Below are 19,159 nucleotides of genomic sequence, written 5' to 3'. Positions count from 1 at the left end.
TGATTGGTTACTCTATTTTATGAAACCAGTTGGCTGACAAGTTTTTCTGGTATCATTCTTCAGTATTATAGTAAAATTCATAGGGCTTTTGATTGGTCAAACTGTTCCAATATCATAGCTAGCCATCAAGTTGAAATTTTAAGCAATCCTCGCCCTCTGTTTAATGATATTGAAACATGGCCCTTCAAACCATTAGTAATGCTTTCATTGATGGAAGTTCAGAATTTAAGAAACAACTTAGAAGCTTCACTAAATTTTCATGTTCAAATTGAGAAAGAATAACCTCCTCTCATTGATGAACTGTTCAACTTCACTTGAATCAACTATCTTGGACTTCATAAAGACAACTATCTTTCTATTTATCAAATCCAACACAACCTAGGATTCAACTCTTACCAAAGTTGTCAGTCCTTGTTGAGCTCTTGTTCAGTAAAGATCTTGGCAGGTTCTACAGTTGCATTTTGTGAAGACTGAAGAGAGCAGTTGCCTCAATCAGAGATTCCCATTTTGCTGAATGTAATTTTCTCTGCATTTGTTTTGATTTCTCTTTTTGATTCCCCAATAGAGCCAAGTGCTAATAAATAGAACAAAGAAGACGCCAAAACCAAGCCCTATATGAAAAGAAAGCTTTGCTTAGCGAAAAAAGAAAAATATGACTTTCATTCATTTCAACACATTCATCGTTATATGCAACAGGCTTTGCTTCAGTGGGCTTGAGCCCACTTTGTATTGGACTAAAATTGATAACATGAGTGAAACAATATGCCCATGAAGTAGGGTTGCAGTTCAGACTGGATTCCCTTAGCTAGGTTGAGATCAACGTTTGTCCAACTTGAAGTGTTGAAACCTCAACCATAACCCTATCCCAACCTGATTTTCAGCCTGAGATTTTTGACCCTAACCCAACTCAATCATACTATTAGGTGGATTTAAGTTGGAATAGGAATGGCAGTGGGGCAGGTTCGAAGTGGGGATTATATTCCCTGTTTCCAAAATTGATCCCCGCTGAAGATAAAAGTTATTCATCATCCTTGATTCCCAACGTAAGGATTCTATGTGGGGACCTGAATCCTTGAAATTTTTTAATAAACAGTATTTTTTGAAAAAATAAATTTATTTAAAATAAAATAATATTTTAAATATATTTTAATATATATATATATAATATAAATGATATATAATATCATATATATATATATATATATATAAGGTATTTAATATTAATAATATTATGATAAATGTTTTAAAGAAAAACAGCAGTCATCCTCTCTCCTCCCTGAATTAGATAGACAAAAATACCTGGATGCATAGCGTAATTATCAGGTTTAGGTTGGCATGATTGGCCAAAGCATCAACTCTATCCCGACATTACCCACTAGTTATCTCAGACCAACCCTATCGTATTTTTCGGGTTGACCTGACCAAAGTTGCAACCCGTAAATTCGAAAATATAAAAGAATTCAGAGAACAATTATGTTTCTATTGAAGAAGATTCAGATAAAATATTAAATTGGAAGAAGTTATTAATTAAAAAGGAAATAAATTTGAATGATCAATTATATTTCACTTGAGTGAATGTTATAATTAAGCTAGTATCTAGCTTGACAAAGGGAATAATTATCATGAGGAAATTATATATAGCCATGAGGAATTGCATCCGTTACTCTAACAGATAAGAACCATAACTCAGGCGGAGACGTTGGATTTATTTGACAGATAATAAATTAACTCCTGAGCTTCTGAAAATTAATTTGAAGACAGACAGTAAATCGTAGATTTTAATACCTAAGCAGATTTGTATCAGATGAGATTGCTTCTTTGGAGTAGCCAAACAACCAGTCCCGTTTCTCTTCCCATCCCCTTGAGCACCAGGCGGGCAAGAGCAGATGTAACTCCCAGGTGTATTAATGCATCTCGATTTGGCTTGACAATCGTTCTTAGTAGGATCCATGCATTCATCTATATCTGCATTCTTCACATAAACTCATCAGAATTGTTCAACACACTATGTAATTGGGAGAAGTAATAAAAATAGTCGATCCAGAAAGATGATTAATTACGCACCTTGACATCCATCTGAGAGATAAGGGTTGCCCTGATAACCTTGAGAACAGTTGCAGAGATATCCGAGACCATTAGGAGAGTTGAAGCATTCGCTGTTCTTACCACATGCATAATTTAGGTCACTAGTGGAAGCATTTTCACAGGTGTATCCCTCTATCGCCCAGTCGAGCACGATTGGGACCATTCCTTCATTTCTATTAAAGAAATCCATATACCCCATAATATCATGTACTGAGAAGTTAAACCAGTCAGAATCAACCAAGAAAGCGTAGCTGCATGGATTGAAATCCATCACAAAGATGTGTCTGCGAAAACTACCGAGTTCCACAGTGAAGCGCTTCAACCCCTTTGGGATGGAAGTCTGACAACAACCAATTCCGGAACAAGACCCATTGACCAAGCTGTGTGTGTCGATGCAAAGCATGTTACATCCGCTGGTGAAGTTACGACCCTGAAAACCTATCAAGTTGGATATGGTGTCGCAACCTATTGCCGTGAATTTGTTTCTGGTGTCGGAAAAAGTATAGGGAAAATCTCCAAGACTGAGAGAAATGATGGATTCGTGATCCTTTGTTTGATCGTAGCAATCGTAACTTACTAAGGATTTGGTGCGCAATTGGCCCAGTGATGATATCTCTACAACCTCTACGTTACTGTCCGATAAGTACAGTTTTGGAGGGTTGAAAGTGTGGTTGCAGGTTACCATGTAGCCGTTTCTGTAACATTTTGGATCTCCGAAGCCGAACGGGTAGGGAATGGGGATGTTGCCACATTTATCCTCGCATCCTGGCTTTGCGAAGGACGCTGTTGATGAAGCTGCCGGCGGTGGCAACAGCGAAATAAGGACATGAAGCAGCAGCACAGGCAGTGCCATTGTGGCTTATTAGCTGCTCTTGTTTTGTTTCTTTCAGTGTCTTCATTTGCTTCCCTCATTTATAGGCTCGACGAGGCAAATGTTGTACCGGTCATCCGAATTCGATCCTATTAAGGGTGATATGATGAATTCGATCCATTTATAATTGGATCAAATACGGATCTATCCTATCCGATCCGATACAATCTAATTCAATTCGCAATTATATATATATATATATATATATATATATATATCTTAAAAAATTAATTTATATTATATTTACCATTAATGTTGGTTTAATTGTTGTATTTTCACTAAATTGTCATAGTAGTTTTTTATATTTGTTTTGTTCTTAAAATATAATATTAAAATCATTTTTAATTCATTTTATTAATAATATATAACATTTTGATCATTACAGTTTAATTTATTTATACTATTGAATATCCCATTATAATCCAAATTCAATTTGAATTCGCTAGATTTTTTTTTTAAATTAAAACAAATTAAGTTTGGATCTGCCCATATCTAATTCAGTTCGATCCATTTGCAGCCCTACCAAAACGTATCTTAGGGGTCATTGTGTTCATGCTTGGGGTCACTCTCCCATAACACATCTTGACTTCTAAGAGTAATAAATGCTGGTCTTTCTTTATTTACTTCTCCACTCGCCTTCGTTATTTGATTCATTCAAAGAAAGCAACATCCCCTAACAACTCACTATCTCATTGGGGTAGTGTTTGGTATCGTGGCAATTTCAAGTGAGATATTGTCTATAAGAAATGGAAACACCACACCACATTTGAAATGGTTATAAAAACGTCTTTTTGGTGTTTTGAGTGAGACATTTTCTGTATATGTTTGGCATCGATACTATAGATACAGTATCATTTTCTCAGAAAATGCCATTGCTGATGTGTGGGTTAGAAGCACGGTGCCTTTTTTTTTTTTTTTTTTTTTTGTTTAGAAAACGTTACTGTCAGGTAGGACGTTTTGTGGAGCAACAGCTACATTTTCTATTTCATACCAATGTTCTAGGAAATGTTTTCAGCACTAGTACCTATTATCCAGTGCCACATCATGTCCCTATTGCTGCCACCTCATGTCTCTGTTGGCAGCAATGATCTGCAACTCTAGGAAATGCTAAATTTGACGTTACTCCAAGCCATGTCTTCCCGATTTTTAAGATATAACTTAGAGCACTTTTTTTATGGAAAAACAATTTTAAACAAACAGCTGTTTCTTGGTGTACCATTTTTTTCCAAGATAACACTGATGTGTTGCCGTTTTCTAGAGCAACGGCAACGAAGCCATACAGACGGTTTGTTGCTGCGATGTAGGAATAGCGGAGCCACGCATCACTCAATTGTTGGGAAAAATACACCCCTGATGCTGGAAAACACACCTTTTTGATGTTTGGAGCGGTGGTGAGTTGCATGCTTTATTAGGTGTAGCTGTTTCTTACTGATTTTCCCCAAAAATGATCAAATCAAGCATGATTTTTGACCATTAAACATCAAATGCCTTCATGGCACCTACGTGTACTTGAAACGGCATCCAACACCACGACTTTGGAGAAGTGCAAACCAGCTGCGAATTGGATTGGCTGATCAAATTGGTGAATCATAATCCACCCGAACTTTATAGAGTCTTTTCTATTATGGTTGTGCGACAATTTTTATGGGTTAAATAATTTAACCTCTTATTCTATCCACCAAAATATCCACTAAAAGACATCTTTTGAAACCGGTGGATTGGAAATTTTTTACAACTTTTGCATAGGAAGTTAGGAATATATAAATCATTGCAAATCATATTAAGGATTGTAACTCATTTGAAGAAAAAAAAAAAAAAACAATAGCTTTTCATTGGGATTTTTCTTTCAAATCACAAAAGGTAGTTATGGTGATAGGGATTTAATAAATTCTAGAATTGGCCAAGGGAGTCTCTGTAGTGCATTAGTTCCACCCAAAAGCCGGCTCTGGATCTAATAGTCACATTCTTGTAAGGACTGAAGGGATAAGAGATCCATCATATGGATGGCCGAACCCTATAGGTGGTTGGGTGAAATTTCAAAAATTTCTCTCTCCCAGATGGGAATCATATTGTTAGACAGTGTATGCCCTCAGCTCTAATCAAAATGATGTACATTATGTCATTTATTGTAAATGAATAAAATACATATTTGATTCATGTTCTTGTGGTGTGTTTCTGTGTAATACCCTTAAACTAAATACATAATGAGACTTGTGTCAGTTTAGAATGTTTACAGCCAGTGAGTCGGTCTAGGGAGACCTATCTTGATAAGGCTGACACTAATGTGCCGCCAAGTTGGTTGGAGTGGCTTGTCTCAGTTACTAGGGTGAGACCCGAGGTACATGAAGTGTAGGTTTAACTTGAAACCTTAAACCGGACCAGAATTCTAGTGTTGCCTTGGACCTTGGTGATGAGTGGGCAAAACTGAAATGTTACACTTGACCCTGAGACTCGATTATGATACTACAATAGGTGTTGGATTGGATTGTCTTTGATATGCCAATCAGTGATATCCTTAGAATGGGTCAAAACCTGGGTATGTTGAGACAGTCCATGAATTCATTTGTGAGTGATCATAATAATAGGATCAGCCCCTTTGTCGGACAAAGGTAATGATTGGGGATGCACTCTCTCTAATGGAAACCAAAACTACCAGCAGTTGATTTCAATCGCTGAAATTTTATTTTGTAAAATATATTTATATAAAGATATACACATATATTACGATTTCTAAATGGGCAGAGAGGTCTTATCTTGTCAGGCAGTGTTTGATCATTATGGGCTGAGAGGTTAAGTGTAAGACCACTGAGGGTAATACCTAATGGGCTAATCTTGCATCTACCCACAGTCTCTAGGCTTTTATAAGGTAGCTTGGCCCAGGGACCACTTAGTGTAAGTGTTGGGCCCAATAGAAGCCCCTGTGATGGGTTTCAAGGGGTGCACTGTCCACGATAGTGTACTCGACCAGGCCTTGTAAAAAAGGTTAGGCCAGGCCCCAGCATTGATCTACACATCAGCCACATGGGTTCGGTATTTTAGGAGGTCATGTGTTTGATGGATATGCCTAATCTAATGGTTGAGGTGTAAGTGGAGGTTTATTAGGTCCATCGTATAGGTATCAGGCAGCTTTAATGATGGATCAGAGGGTTTTCCGGGTGAAATTTGGGTTTCTTGGGCTTTTAGGTGTTTCGGAGAGATTGAGAGTGTTTGATCGGGAATCTGGGTGAATTGGGATTCAAGAGGCAAACCAAGCAAAAATCAAGTGCCGACAAGCATTTATTTGATAGATTAGATGAAAAAAAATGAATAAAAAACCTCATAAACACTAGAACAAGTGGACAAAAGAGGTTCATTGTTCTCTAAAATTATTTCTTGGCTTTTCACACAGATTTAGATGCTCCGACACTCGGAATGTAGAAGTCACCAACGACTTGAATAAAAAATCTCCTTTCCTATTTCTCTCGATGAAAGAAGGGTGTGATTTTTTACTTCAAAAAAATCAATGTAGTTTTGCACTCTCAGATCAAGGTAAACCATCAGATGTTTGCAATTTTCATCAATAATTGAGGTGTTTTTACACCATTTTTACATGCATGAAATTGTGGACTGGAGTGCAATAATGCACTGAATCATTATTTACCTCATTTCCAAATGCAGCCTTGAGGATTTTGGCTAAAGAAAAGAGAGTTTTATGAGGAAGGTTTTTGTAAGGAGAGGAAGACATTACAAGGGATATAATGGAGAAGCTAGAAATAATTTTATAGCATTTCTTTTTTCTTCTTATCATGCATCCACTCTTAGTGAGAAATTCCCTATTTGTTATTCACATTTGTTAATGTTGTTTTGTTCTATCCAATGATTTTCCCCTTAGGCTCAGTTTGGAAGGAGTACAAATATAAATATGTAGAGTGCAAAATCTTACATTTTGTTTTTGTATGTATTTGTACTGTACATACTTGTATTTTTACTCCTTCCAAACTGAGCCTTAGGCTGTGTTCGGTTGCAATACAATTTTATTTGTACTAGTATAAATGCATGGGAGTAAAAATGAAGAAAATGCAAATTCCCATTTAATTTTGTTTTGGATTTTACTTTATTCTACTTCATGACTTAATTTACTTAATTCTTATTGCAATAAAACCATTTGCACTATCATAGTTTTGCACTAGTGCAAATTTATTTGCATTGCAACTAAATACAGCCTTAATGTTTATCACTCATTGAGTTGATAGTGGAAGATATTTCGACTTTGGTCTTGTGGTTTTTATCCACATAAATATTGGTCTATCTCTTATTGTTTGCTCCGTATTTGTTTATGTGCTTCATTTCCCTAATATTTCTTAATGTTTATCACTTAATGAGGGGCCTTAATGTTTGCATTGTATTGGTCGATCCCCTTGATCTGCACAAGAAAGACATAGGAATTCATTTCCCTAATAATGCCTTTTCACTATAGCGTTTGTTTGGCATCAATGTCATTGTTCCAGAAAACAGTGACACATCAGCACCATGTTAGAAAAAAACGGTGCTCCAAGAAACGCCAATTTGTTTGGAATCGTTTTTCCATAAAAAACAGTGTTCCAAGACATGCCTTGGAAATTGATGAAGTATGGTTTGGAGGAACACCGAGTTTGGCGTTTTCTCATATTGCAGCTCATTGCTATCAATAAATATGTGATGTGACAGTGTGTACTAATGCTAAAAACAGACATGGAACACTGGTATCAAATAAAAAGTATTGCTATTGCTCCAAAAAACATCTAACCTGACAGCAACACTTCCAAATAAAAAAAAAGGACACCGTTTTCTAAAATGGTGCTTCCAATGCATACATCAGCGATGCTGTATCTGCAGCATTGATGCCAAACATATACATAATAGTTAGATATGATGTGGTAGAGGTATGATATTCATTTTACTTCATTGACATGCAAATTAAAGAATATGAGATATGTGATTCAAGAAACTTTTGTACTACCAATATTTTGTCCTTGCTTTATGCATCTCAAATGGCACCTAAGATTGTGTGTGTATCATCCCCTGACTTTTGGTCTACAAAATATGCATTTTTAGTAAGGATTACATTTTTGTACTACCAATATTAAGGATTAAGAAAAAAGAAATTAGGAGGCAGAACATATTTAATTTTGAAAATTTTCTTATACAGAAAATATCCTTAGTAATTTTGTTCTAATACTGCACTGCATAAGTTGAAATCAGTTCGCTAGAAATGTCGATTACAGTGCTATCGAAACTTGAGCAATATGAAAGAGAGAGAGAGAGAGCTCATACATATCATTGACTAAAAGAGCTAAAAAATTAACATGGATGGATGCTTATCAAACAATTATCACATTATGTTGCAACCAGCCACCACAGCAGTTCCAACGACATTCCCAATAGTCACTCCCTGTGCAAACGCCTTGACACCTTCTTTTATTGATTCAGCCCGTTCATCCTATTAAATCGATTCAGAAGAGTCACATAACAATATATATCATTGATGTTGTTTAACTTAAACTCTATTTTGTACACGTAGAGAGAGAAAGAGCACGAATCCGATCATTGGAAGCAAATAAAAAGTTCATTCTAACAAAAAATAAATAAAAAATAAAAAATGGTCAAAACCGTTGGATAGTTTGAACAATTCGACAATCCGGATTAGCGGTTTGCTAGCCAAATCAACAGTTTTTGGTGAAATAACAATTCTGGGGTAAAACGGAATCAATCACCTAACTGACTCCTGATTTTTCTGGTCTGACCGTTTGATCCAATCCGATTTTAAAAACCATGAGAGAGAGAGAGATATTTGTTTACATGTATCACAAAACAATCCTAGGACAGATTAGGCTTTGATTTGAGGTATTTCTGGCCCAACCATATGAACAAAGTTCAAGTCTTTTTTGTTTTGTTCCTGAACAAGGGAGTAGGGGGAAGGGAGGTCATTAATTTGAAGTTGAGGTTGCCATTTTACCAAATGGCATGCTTTCCCTTCCCAAAGAAAACCCTCAAAGGGATAGGCAAAGTACAAAGGGAATTCTTATGGAATCATGGATAGTAAAACAATTTCACGAGCAGAGGCATGAACAATGAAGGGAGCTAAGGTGCATTGGAGTTCCATTTTGAAAACATCATCACCAAAGGTGATTCAGCTTAGTTCAGATTAGGTAGTTACTCATTCTTCTTGAGATAACTTGTGCTCTGTTGTTTCAAATGAAAGTGCCCAAGTCTTTGTGGTCTAAATCTATCAACACTGCTTGCTATTTAATAAATTGTATGCCATCTCGAGTTCTAGGCAATAATTTTCCTTTCCAAACTCTTCTCCCTAAATACAAATTTATTTATTACATTCATTTTGTGTCTTTGGATGTATTTGTTTTGTTTGTGTTCTTTTTCTTAAGTTAGATAAATTGAGTCATACGTTTGTCAAATGCATCTTTGTCGGTTATTGCAGTTCTCAGAAGAGATAATTGTGTTATAACCCTTTGAACAACATGTATGTTTCTATGGATGTCACATTTTTTGAGGATGTACCTTACTTGTCTCCTGAAGATGTACCTTACTTGTCTCCTGAGGGAAAGTCTCTTCTCTACCATCACTCTCCTCGTTGAGAGAATTGAAACACTGTGGAGGAGAACATTCCTTTCCCTTGTATTAGTGATGAAGTTCTTCATAAGGAAGAAAACAATATTGTGCCTACTAGATATGGACTCCATTCAAACCTTAACTATTAACAACATCAACAAGTGCCAGCCTGTGGATTGCATGGTTCATCTTCAACCACTTGTTCAGAGAAGCCAACAAATCGTAAACCTCCAAGCGAACCTCAGGCACAATAGCACTTTGACCAATATCCAAGGTCTTGCATTGAAAGAGATAGAGAAAACAAGGCTGGAAGATTTGTGGGATCTCACTACCCAACCCCCTTCTTCGGCTGTATTTACTGCAAACCCTTCTTGTACAATATTAAAGGAGATGTGAAACATAAGGCCTGGTCCCTCCATCCCTCAAATATTTGGGCCTATATCTAGAATTTCTTTTCAAGCCCAGACCATCCTGGGCCTATACTCGGTGCCTTTTAGGCTCATATGGGACTAATGGCCCACTAGGCAAGTCTTTATGTGAAGATCTTCTAGTAGCTCTGACAGTCAAAAGATGCATTAAACTTTTGCATGATGATCTGAGCAGCTCAAAGCTAGTTTGATAGATACACGTCTTTTTGTATGTCTTTCATTGTCTTTTCGCATGAAAATAAGACGTGAAAGACACAACATCTTTTTGGCGCTCTGGCTTTTGGCGGCTAGATCTACTGCGAACCAAATGGAAATAGACCGAAAATTGGTCTGCTTGACTTGTAAACAACCCAAAGACCATACGAAAAGACATGTCAAATGGGCCCTAAGTCCTATATTTCAGACCTAATAGCATGGAAACCTAGGCCTAACTTCCATAAAGATCGACACTTATACCAGGTGCAGGGCTGACCAAACCCATGAAAAACCTTGTTTCTCTCCGTTCATCAGTAATAACCATGCTATTATGGTAAGGGGTAGGGCTGTTCATGGGTCAGGTTGGGTCGGTTTACTAGTTTTTTTTCAACCTACCCGACCTAGTGGGGTCACCTAAAGATTAAACCGAAACCAGCCCTCTATTAAGCAAAACGAACGTAGTCGGTTTGGGTCGATTTTGGTTTAAATATATACATTTCTAAAATATATATGTCACCTTTAAATAAATATATATATATATATATATTTCAAAAATATACATATTATATATAGTATTTCAGAATATATTTTCTATGTATATATATATATATATAACTGAAACATACATATTATATGTAATATTTCATTAAGAATATCTATATATATATATATATATAGATAACTCGGTTTGGTTCTGTTTCAATTTTCATGTGTGAAAATTGAAACCGAACCGAATTATCGGTTTACCCTTCTTTCCAACCCGAAACCGACCGATAGTGAAGAAAAATCAGCCAAATAAGATTGAATCAGGCTGGGTTATTTGGTTTGGTCGGTTTAAATTTATTTATGATCAGCCCTAATAAAGGACTCCCATCTATGACGTATTAGAGCTGTACATTAGAAATATCTCCCTTATCATTCATGAGAGATGTCTAATATACACATAATGTTCTGTGGGTAGAGATGTTAGAACAGTTTGTGGCAGGGTGACTGAACCCGAATTCATCCAACCCCGTGAGGAAGGGAGCCAAAGCTAAGCGTGATGAAAGGATTATTTCTTTTACATAATTAATTGGAAACAAAGACTGCATTCGTTTGAGAAACAAATATAAACATGTACCAAATTCGAAATAATACTAATAATAGCCCTCCTCACACGGTCCACACAATTACATCCCACTATGTTATATGAAGTACATTTTTTTGTGTTTAGGCTACATTTTGGCATTTTTTATTTTAAAGATTTATCTCTTTTTGCTATTAAAAATTCAGTATTAATAGGGACATTTTATGTTAAAATAAAAAATGTCAAAGGGGCAGTCTTAGAATGACAAAATTAATATAGGACCCAGGCCAAACTCTAAATTTCAGAAACCGCATCCCAGAACCCCTCCCAAACGGGCATTCTAGAGACTGGGTCTCCTTTGCCTCAGTATGTAGTCAACCAATCAATCCAAAGACCTGGATGCATAGAGGGGACCTACATACTTAATTTTCAAATTCAGATAGAATATTCAACACTGTTTAAAGTAGCAATTGTAAAATACATAAAACCCACAAAATAGTCAATGCATTCAGTTAATCTGATCTCAGCCCCGTTTTGGGGTAAGTTGTGTTAGAGTATATACATCCGTGTTACAGAGATAAGCTACCTGTGTTTAGGAGTGGATTTGAGCCAAACTGAGCCAAATAGCTAGAGGCTAAAGCTCGGTTTGAGATAGAAGTTTGAGCTCAAGTTCGGCTCATGTCAAAAGCTCATAAGTTCGAACTCGATTCGGTTTGTGAAGAATGTTTTATAAAAATATATAAAAAGTATTTTTCATTTACTATTTAAAAAATGTAAGGATTAGAATAATTATTTATTATTGCATATAAAAATAAAAATATTATATATATTTTTATTATTTATATTATTTTCTATATTATTATTATTATATACATAGCTATTCAAGCTAATTTATTGGCTTCATGAGCCGAATTTCATTAGGCTTGAGTTCAACTCAATTAATAAATGAACCTGTAAATTGAGTTTGAACTTAGTTAAAAAATCAATTGAAAACAAGCCAAACTGTGTTATCTGAAGTGCATTTTTCGCGTTTAGAAAAGGACCCAGACCCAGCTCGTCCTATAACCCCTCCTACACGGGAATTCACGAGACTGGGTCCTCTTGCAGAAAAACAAAAGAGACCGGGTCCCTCTTTGGCTCAGTATGTAGTCAACCAACCAATCCCAGTATCCCACGACCTCAACATTGGATAATGGCCGTCATTATCTGAATCGTAGTATTCGAGTTCAGATTATTCAACGCCTTCAAGTCAAATGAATATTGATATGCTGTAAACATCCGATCAATTTTTATGGTGATTTATTAGCCAAGTATGGCCCATTTATTGCATGGTTGCTCTTGATTCTCCGTTGTCTACCAAAGTCAATGGTTCCGATTTCGATGGATTTCGATTTCGATTCTCATTCCCACTGTAAATCAAATAGACTCTTAAGACTTATGTCAACACACGTAGGAAATGAGAGGCTAGAATAATAAATTTTCTTCAGCAAAATGCTCTTGAGATTTCCCTAAACTACTTTCTGATGATGATTTTTTTTTTCTTCCAAATAAAACACGGCAGCTTGATAAAGCAAAGTGTTGGATTCCAGTTACTCGTGAAGGAGACTGCTAAGTTCTTATCCAGGTAATTAAGGAGGGCGAAGAAGAAAAATATTTGGATATTACCTGTTGTTTATAGATACTTTATGCTTGGAAAACTCGTTATGTGTTTCTTTTAAGCTATGTTTAGTTTGAAGGAAAAGGTAGGGAAAGGAAGCGAAATAAAGGGAAACCTACGAGATTTGCAAAGGTTTCTTTACATGTCCCTACTTTTTCCTTCAAACCAAACACAACCTTAATGTTGTTGAAAGAAATTTAATGAGCTAGGTGTTTCTTTAGGTCTCCAGTTCCTAATTGGATTCAGGAGATTACAGATTGGGAGACTTGTATTGACCTTAGTCAGTTTATATTTGTGTTTTCTTTTCTTAAGTTTTTTTTTTTGTTAGAAAAAATAAATAAATCAAAAGTATTAGGTTGTGTTCGGTACCATTGCCTTTTCTATTTGTAAAGTTTTAGGTTGGCCAACACAAATTTTTGAAAAATTATCTTATCACAACACACCATATAATTATTTCATAATAAAATATAGGCATTTGATTGGGTATTGGCATTTGTAGTTGAAACATCAAAATTGATGTTTTCTGAAGAAACAACAATGATATCAAAGGTTGTATTGGTATCTCGAAGCATTTGTGGAAGAAAAAATATATATTTTCATAAAATTTGCATTGACCAAACAAAACCATTGCAAATAGAAGTGACAATGATACCAAGCACAACCTTAACTAAGCCACTAACACAGATTCTTAGTAAATGAGACATTTAGATTTAGAAGGTATTGTCAATAAAGAATGTCATAGACCCATTAACTAAGCCACTAACACAGAAATTGTTTGAACAACATGTGAATAGTATAAGATTAAGGCTTATACCCAAATAGACCTAAGTGCATGTGGGAGCATTAGAAAGGGAACAAATATATAAGTCCCTAGATCAGGTTTAGGTCCTATCATAGTGGCACTGGATTTAAATGGGCCCTAAATGGGTTAGGGTTCCCGCGGGATTTCTCTTAGTGGGGAAATAAGAAAAGAGCCAATTAAAAAAGAAATCAGCAATGGCGCATGGGCATCATGACAATGATGTACAGTCAGCCATGATAATCGTAAAGAGCTACATAAGTCAATTCCCAAGCCAAAAACTTATAGTCCATGCATGAATCACATCACATGCAAAATTGATCCAAATCAATATAAAACTTGTAAAACCTAAATCCATTTAGATTAACATATGATTATTCCGTTAATGAAACTGATTATCTAATAATATTTATCTTGATATATTAATCCAACTACAAAAGGCAGTTTGGCCCATATAGTTGTTCATTCTGAAATGGGTTATTCTTGATTTAATATAACTCAAATTATGTTTTACAAGCATGGGCTGAATTTGTCCATGCAATGGCCCATCAAACCTCAAGTCAAAATTCAATCTTGACAAAATTAAGGATTTATCTTCTTTTCTCTATTAGAAATTCAGTATTAATAGGGGTATTTTAACAACAGAAAAGTGATAAATCGTTAAAATAAGAAATATCAAATGCAGCCTTATAATGACAAAATTAATACAGGACCCAGGCCCAACTCTAGATTTCAGAAACCGCATCCCAAAACCCCTCCCAAATGGGCATTCAAGAGACTGGGTCCTCTTTGCCCTAGCATGTAGCCAACCAACCAATCCAAAGACCTGGATGCATGGAGGGGACCAAAATGCTTAATATTCAAATTCAGATAGAATATTCAACTGTTTAAGTACCAATTGTAAAATACATAAAACCCACAAAATAGTTACTGCATTCAGTTAACCTGATCTCAGCCCCGTTTTGAGGTGAGTTGTGTTAACTGAATTGTAAGCATATACATCCGTGTTAGAGAGATAAGTTACGTGTGTTTAGGGGTGGATTTGAGACAAACTGAGCTGAATAGCGCTAGAGTTCGGTTCGCCAAAGTAGTATGAAATTTTAGCTCAATTTGAGATAGAAGTTTGAGCTCAAACTCGGCTCGTTCCAAAAGTTCGTAAGTTCAAACTCGATTCAGTTTGAGTTTGACTTTAGAAAAGTGTTTTATAAATTTTCAAAATATATAAAAAGTATTTTTTATTTACTATTTATAAAATTTAAGGATTATAATAATTATTTATTATTGTATATAAAAATAAAAATATTATATATTTTTTTATTATTTATATTATTTTCTATATTATTAATATTATTATATACATAGCTATTCAAGCCAATTCGTCGGCCTCACGAGTCGAACTTCATTAGGCTTAAGCTCAACTCAATTACTAAATGAACCTATAAATTGAGTTTGAATAGGACCCAGGCCCAGTTCGTCCTATACATCAAAAACAGCCCCTCCTTTCTCAATGACGGAGACTACGGATTGTCTCTGAAAATATGAAAAATCACATAGGGTGCATGGAGCCAACTGTTTTAGCAGCATAACCCCACCACCTTTCTGTAAATTATCACATTTTAAAGTTCGGAAACCAAAGTGGCACTAGGCCCAAAATAAGGGTACTAATTGAGAATTTTATCCTTTTTTTTCTTATTTGAAAGGCTGATAAGTTGGCATTCTTGCCCACATTACTTTATCTGCCCTGAATTGCAGCCACATTGCCTTTTCCTATCGTAAGATGTGCGACTATGATTAATAACGCTCTACTGTGGCCAGGTTTGGCATCTCCGAATGGTAATTTCACACCTTCTCCCTTTCAGGTAGAGATCACCTGCAAATAAAACAGGTTCAACACCCTCTAACATCATCCCATACCACACATCTCACCATCACATAGGGACCCATATAATAATGTGAATGGGTTCCACTATCATAATAGACTTAATAGTAATTAATCAAATGCTATTTATTAAAATTATTCATGAGGTTTTTATTGATGAAAGGTGCTCTTTATTGATGTCTTTTTATCATTATAGATTTACCTAAAATCAAGAGATATGAAACAGAGGGGCTGATGGCCTGGTGGTGATGTAATAATAGAAGAGGAACAAAGGATTGAGGTAGGCAAAAGTCATAGTTCAAGACAAAGAACTAACCAGTGGTTGCCCATAGTAGCGTATGGAGCGGGATGGTTTTGATATTTGGTTTGGAAATAAAAACAAAAAGGTTAAGAAAACGGAAGGAAGAGAATGGAGGTAAGAAAAAGGTTATTTGTTTGGAAGTGAGGTGGGAAACAAGATGCTTGGTTTTTAAAAACGAACCGCTGACCGAGGGGTCCGGTTATTGGTGCAAGTGGTCTGACCGTTCAACCCGAACGGTTGGCTCATTCTGACAAAAAATAAAAAAAGTAAAAAAATTGGAAAACAGTTAAAACGGTTCAAATGGTTAATCGGCTGGTTCAGCAGTTTACTGACTAAAATCAGTGTTTTTGAGAGAAAAAACAATTTTAGAGGAAAACGGAACTGGTCAGGTGACTGGTTCCTGGTTTTTGCAGTCCGACCATCCAATCTTGTCCAGTTTTGAAATCAGATGTATCCATGTTGCATTTGAGGGTCACAAGAGAATGTTGTGACAATAGTTGCATTAGATGTGCTTTGAGCAAGAGTGAAAGATAAGGTAAAGAATTGATGATGGGGATGATGGCAAATAACCTTACTCGAGATGGAAGAACCCCAAATGACCATTTCAATTTTGGTTTTCAAATCTCCACTGACCCAGTTGGTCGGACTGTTTGGCCTGGGAACCATCCAGTCAACCACTGGTTTTATTTTACCCCAAACCGGATCTCTGGCCAAAAACTGTTGAATCAGTCAATAATCCATTAATCCGGACGATCGAACCGTCAATTCATTAAATGAGGGTCACATCGCATTCAGTTAATCTGATCTCAGCCCCGTTTTGGGGTAAGTTGTGTCAACTGAATTGTGAGTATATACATCCGTGTTACAGAGATAAGCTACCTGTGTTTAGGAGTGGATTTGAGCCAAACTGAGCCAAATAGCTAGAGGCTAAAGCTCGGTTTGTGATAGAAGTTTGAGCTCAAGTTCGGCTCATGTCAAAAGCTCATAAGTTCGAACTTGGTTCGGTTTGAGAAGAATGTTTTATAAAAATAAAAAATATTTTTTATTTACTATGCAAAAAATTTAAGAATTATAATAATTAGTTATTATTGTATATAAAAATAAAAATATTATATATTTATACTAGTATTATTATTATTGTTACTACTATTATTATGTACATAGCTATTCAAGCCAGTTCGTAAGCCTTACGAATTGAGTTTCATTAAGCTCGAGTTCAACTCGACTGATAAACGAACTTGTAAATTGAGTTCAAACTTGGTTCAAAACTCAATTGAAACGAGCCAAACTGAGTTTGAATAACTCTTGAAAAGTTTGGCTCATGATCACTCCTATAACTGTGTTATTTGAAGTGCATTTTTCGTGTTTAGAAATATAAGAAATGAGAAACCGCGTCCATAAACCCCTCCCAAACGGGCATTCAAGAGACCGGGTCCTCCTGCCAAGAAAACAAAAGAGACCGGGTCCTCACTTTGGCTCAGTATGTAGTCAACCAACCAATCCCAAGACCTCAACATTGGATAATGGCCATCATTATCTGGAACGTAATATTCGAGTTCAGATTATTCAAATGAATATTGATAAGCTGTAAACATCCAATCAATTTTTATGGTGATTTATTAGCCAGGTATAGCCCATTTATTGCATGGTTGTTCTTGGTTTTCCGTTGTCCACTCAAACTCAAAATACATTAGAAGAAAGAATTACATTTTATGAGAGATTGTTAGTAAAGGAGACATTTAGATTCAGAAGGTAGTGTCAATAAAGAATGTCATAGACCCATTAACTAAGCCACTAACACAGAAAGTGTTTGAACAACACGTGAATAGTATGAGATTAAGGCTTATACCCAAATAGACCTAAGTGCATGTGGGAGCATTAGAAAGGGAACAAATATATAAGTCCCTAGGTCAGGTTTAGGTCCTATCATAGTGGCACCGGATTTAAATGGGACATAAATGGGTTTGGGTTCCCGTGGGATTTCTCTTAGTGAGGAAATAAGAAATGAGCCCATTAAAAGAGAAATCAGCAATGATGTATGGGCATCATGACAATGATGTACAGAGTCAGCCATGATAATCGTAAAGAACTACATAAGTCAATTCCCAAGCCAAGCACTTATGGTCCATGCACGAATCACATTCACATTACACATCACATGCAAAATTGATCCAAATCAATATAAAACTTGTAAAACCTAGATCCATTTAGATTAACATATGATTAGCCCGTTAATGAAACCGATTATCTAATAATATTTATCTTGATAAATGAGTCCAACTACAAATGGCAGTTTGGCCCATCATGCTGAAATGGGTTATTCTGGATTTAATATAACTCAAATTATGTTTTACAAGCATGGGCTGAGTTGGTCCATGCAATGGCCCATCAAACCTCAAGTCAAAATTCAATCTTGACAAAATTAAGGATTTATCTTCTTTTCGCTATTAGAAATTCAGTATTAATAGGGGTATTTTAACCATAAAAAAGAGATAAATCGTTAAAATAAGAAATATCAAATGCAGCCTTATAATGACAAAATTAATACAGAACCCAGGCCCAACTCTAAATTTCAGAAACCACATCCCAAAACCCCTCCCAAACGGGCATTCAAGAGACTGGGTCCTCTTTGCCTCAGCATGTAGCCAACCAACCAATCCAAAGACCTGGATGCATAGAGGGGACCAAAATACTTAATATTCAAATTCAGATAGAATATTCAACACTGTTTAAGTACCAATTGTAAAATACATAAAACCCACAAAATAGTCATTGCATTCAGTTAACTGTATTGTAAGCATATACATCCGTGTTACAGAGATAATCTACCTGTGTTTAGGGGTGGATTTGAGCCAAACCGAGCTGAATAGCACTAGAGTTCAGTTCGCCAAAGTTGTATGAAATTTTAGCTCAGTTTGAGATAAAAGTTTGAGCTCAAACTCGGCTCGTGCCAAAAGTTCGTAAGTTCAAACTCGGTTCAGTTTGAATTTGACTTTAGAAAAATGTTTTATAAATTTTTAAAATATATAAAAAGTATTTTTCATTTACTATTTATAAAATTTAAGGATTATAATAATTATTTATTATTGTTGCACTCATATTAGCTGGAGGGAACAAATAATTACGCCCTAGTTTGATTTAGGTCAACCCAAAGTGGCTCCCACTGTCTTTCATAAAGTCAGATTTCGATGGGCCTTTAATCAGCTAGGGTTCCGCATGTAACCTCTTGATGAGGTGTGGGGCCCACCACCGAGGGAGGTCATCCAATGACCAAAAGGGACATCATGGCAATG

General features: G+C 35.8%; 1 protein-coding gene and 1 long non-coding RNA gene across 2 annotated transcripts; one reads left to right on the top strand and one right to left on the bottom strand.

Moving 5' to 3' along the window:
- Positions 1-437: 437 nt before the first annotated feature.
- Positions 438-2,938, bottom strand: LOC148872002 (wall-associated receptor kinase 2-like). The gene is made up of 3 exons (XM_088970078.1): positions 2,065-2,938; positions 1,786-1,965; positions 438-611 (listed from the first exon to the last, which is right to left on the bottom strand). The coding sequence occupies exons 1-3, from the start codon at positions 2,936-2,938 to the stop codon at positions 493-495; spliced, it is 1,173 nt and encodes a 390-aa protein (XP_088826204.1). The 3' UTR covers positions 438-492.
- Positions 2,939-8,767: 5,829 nt separating this feature from the next.
- Positions 8,768-13,258, top strand: LOC148872001 (uncharacterized). The gene is made up of 2 exons (XR_016107845.1): positions 8,768-9,123; positions 12,792-13,258. It is a non-coding gene; the product is annotated as an uncharacterized LOC148872001 (long non-coding RNA).
- Positions 13,259-19,159: the final 5,901 nt, after the last annotated feature.

This window comes from Nelumbo lutea, chromosome 2, assembly GCF_056320005.1.
Source record: "Nelumbo lutea isolate HS-2025 chromosome 2, American lotus-T2T, whole genome shotgun sequence".
In the NCBI taxonomy this organism is placed as follows: domain Eukaryota; kingdom Viridiplantae; phylum Streptophyta; class Magnoliopsida; order Proteales; family Nelumbonaceae; genus Nelumbo; species Nelumbo lutea.
This window is presented reverse-complemented; position numbering and strand designations above follow the sequence as displayed.

Excerpts from the sequence above, each read along its gene's own strand:
- LOC148872002 (XM_088970078.1), bottom strand. The coding sequence starts at position 2,938 with ATGGCACTGCCTGTGCTGCTGCTTCATGTCCTTATTTCGCTGTTGCCA. Across the intron at positions 1,966-2,064 it reads TCTCTCAGATGGATGTCAAG|ATATAGATGAATGCATGGAT; the intron begins GTGCGTAATTAA and ends TGAAGAATGCAG. Across the intron at positions 612-1,785 it reads TCTGATACAAATCTGCTTAG|GGCTTGGTTTTGGCGTCTTC; the intron begins GTATTAAAATCT and ends CTTTTCATATAG.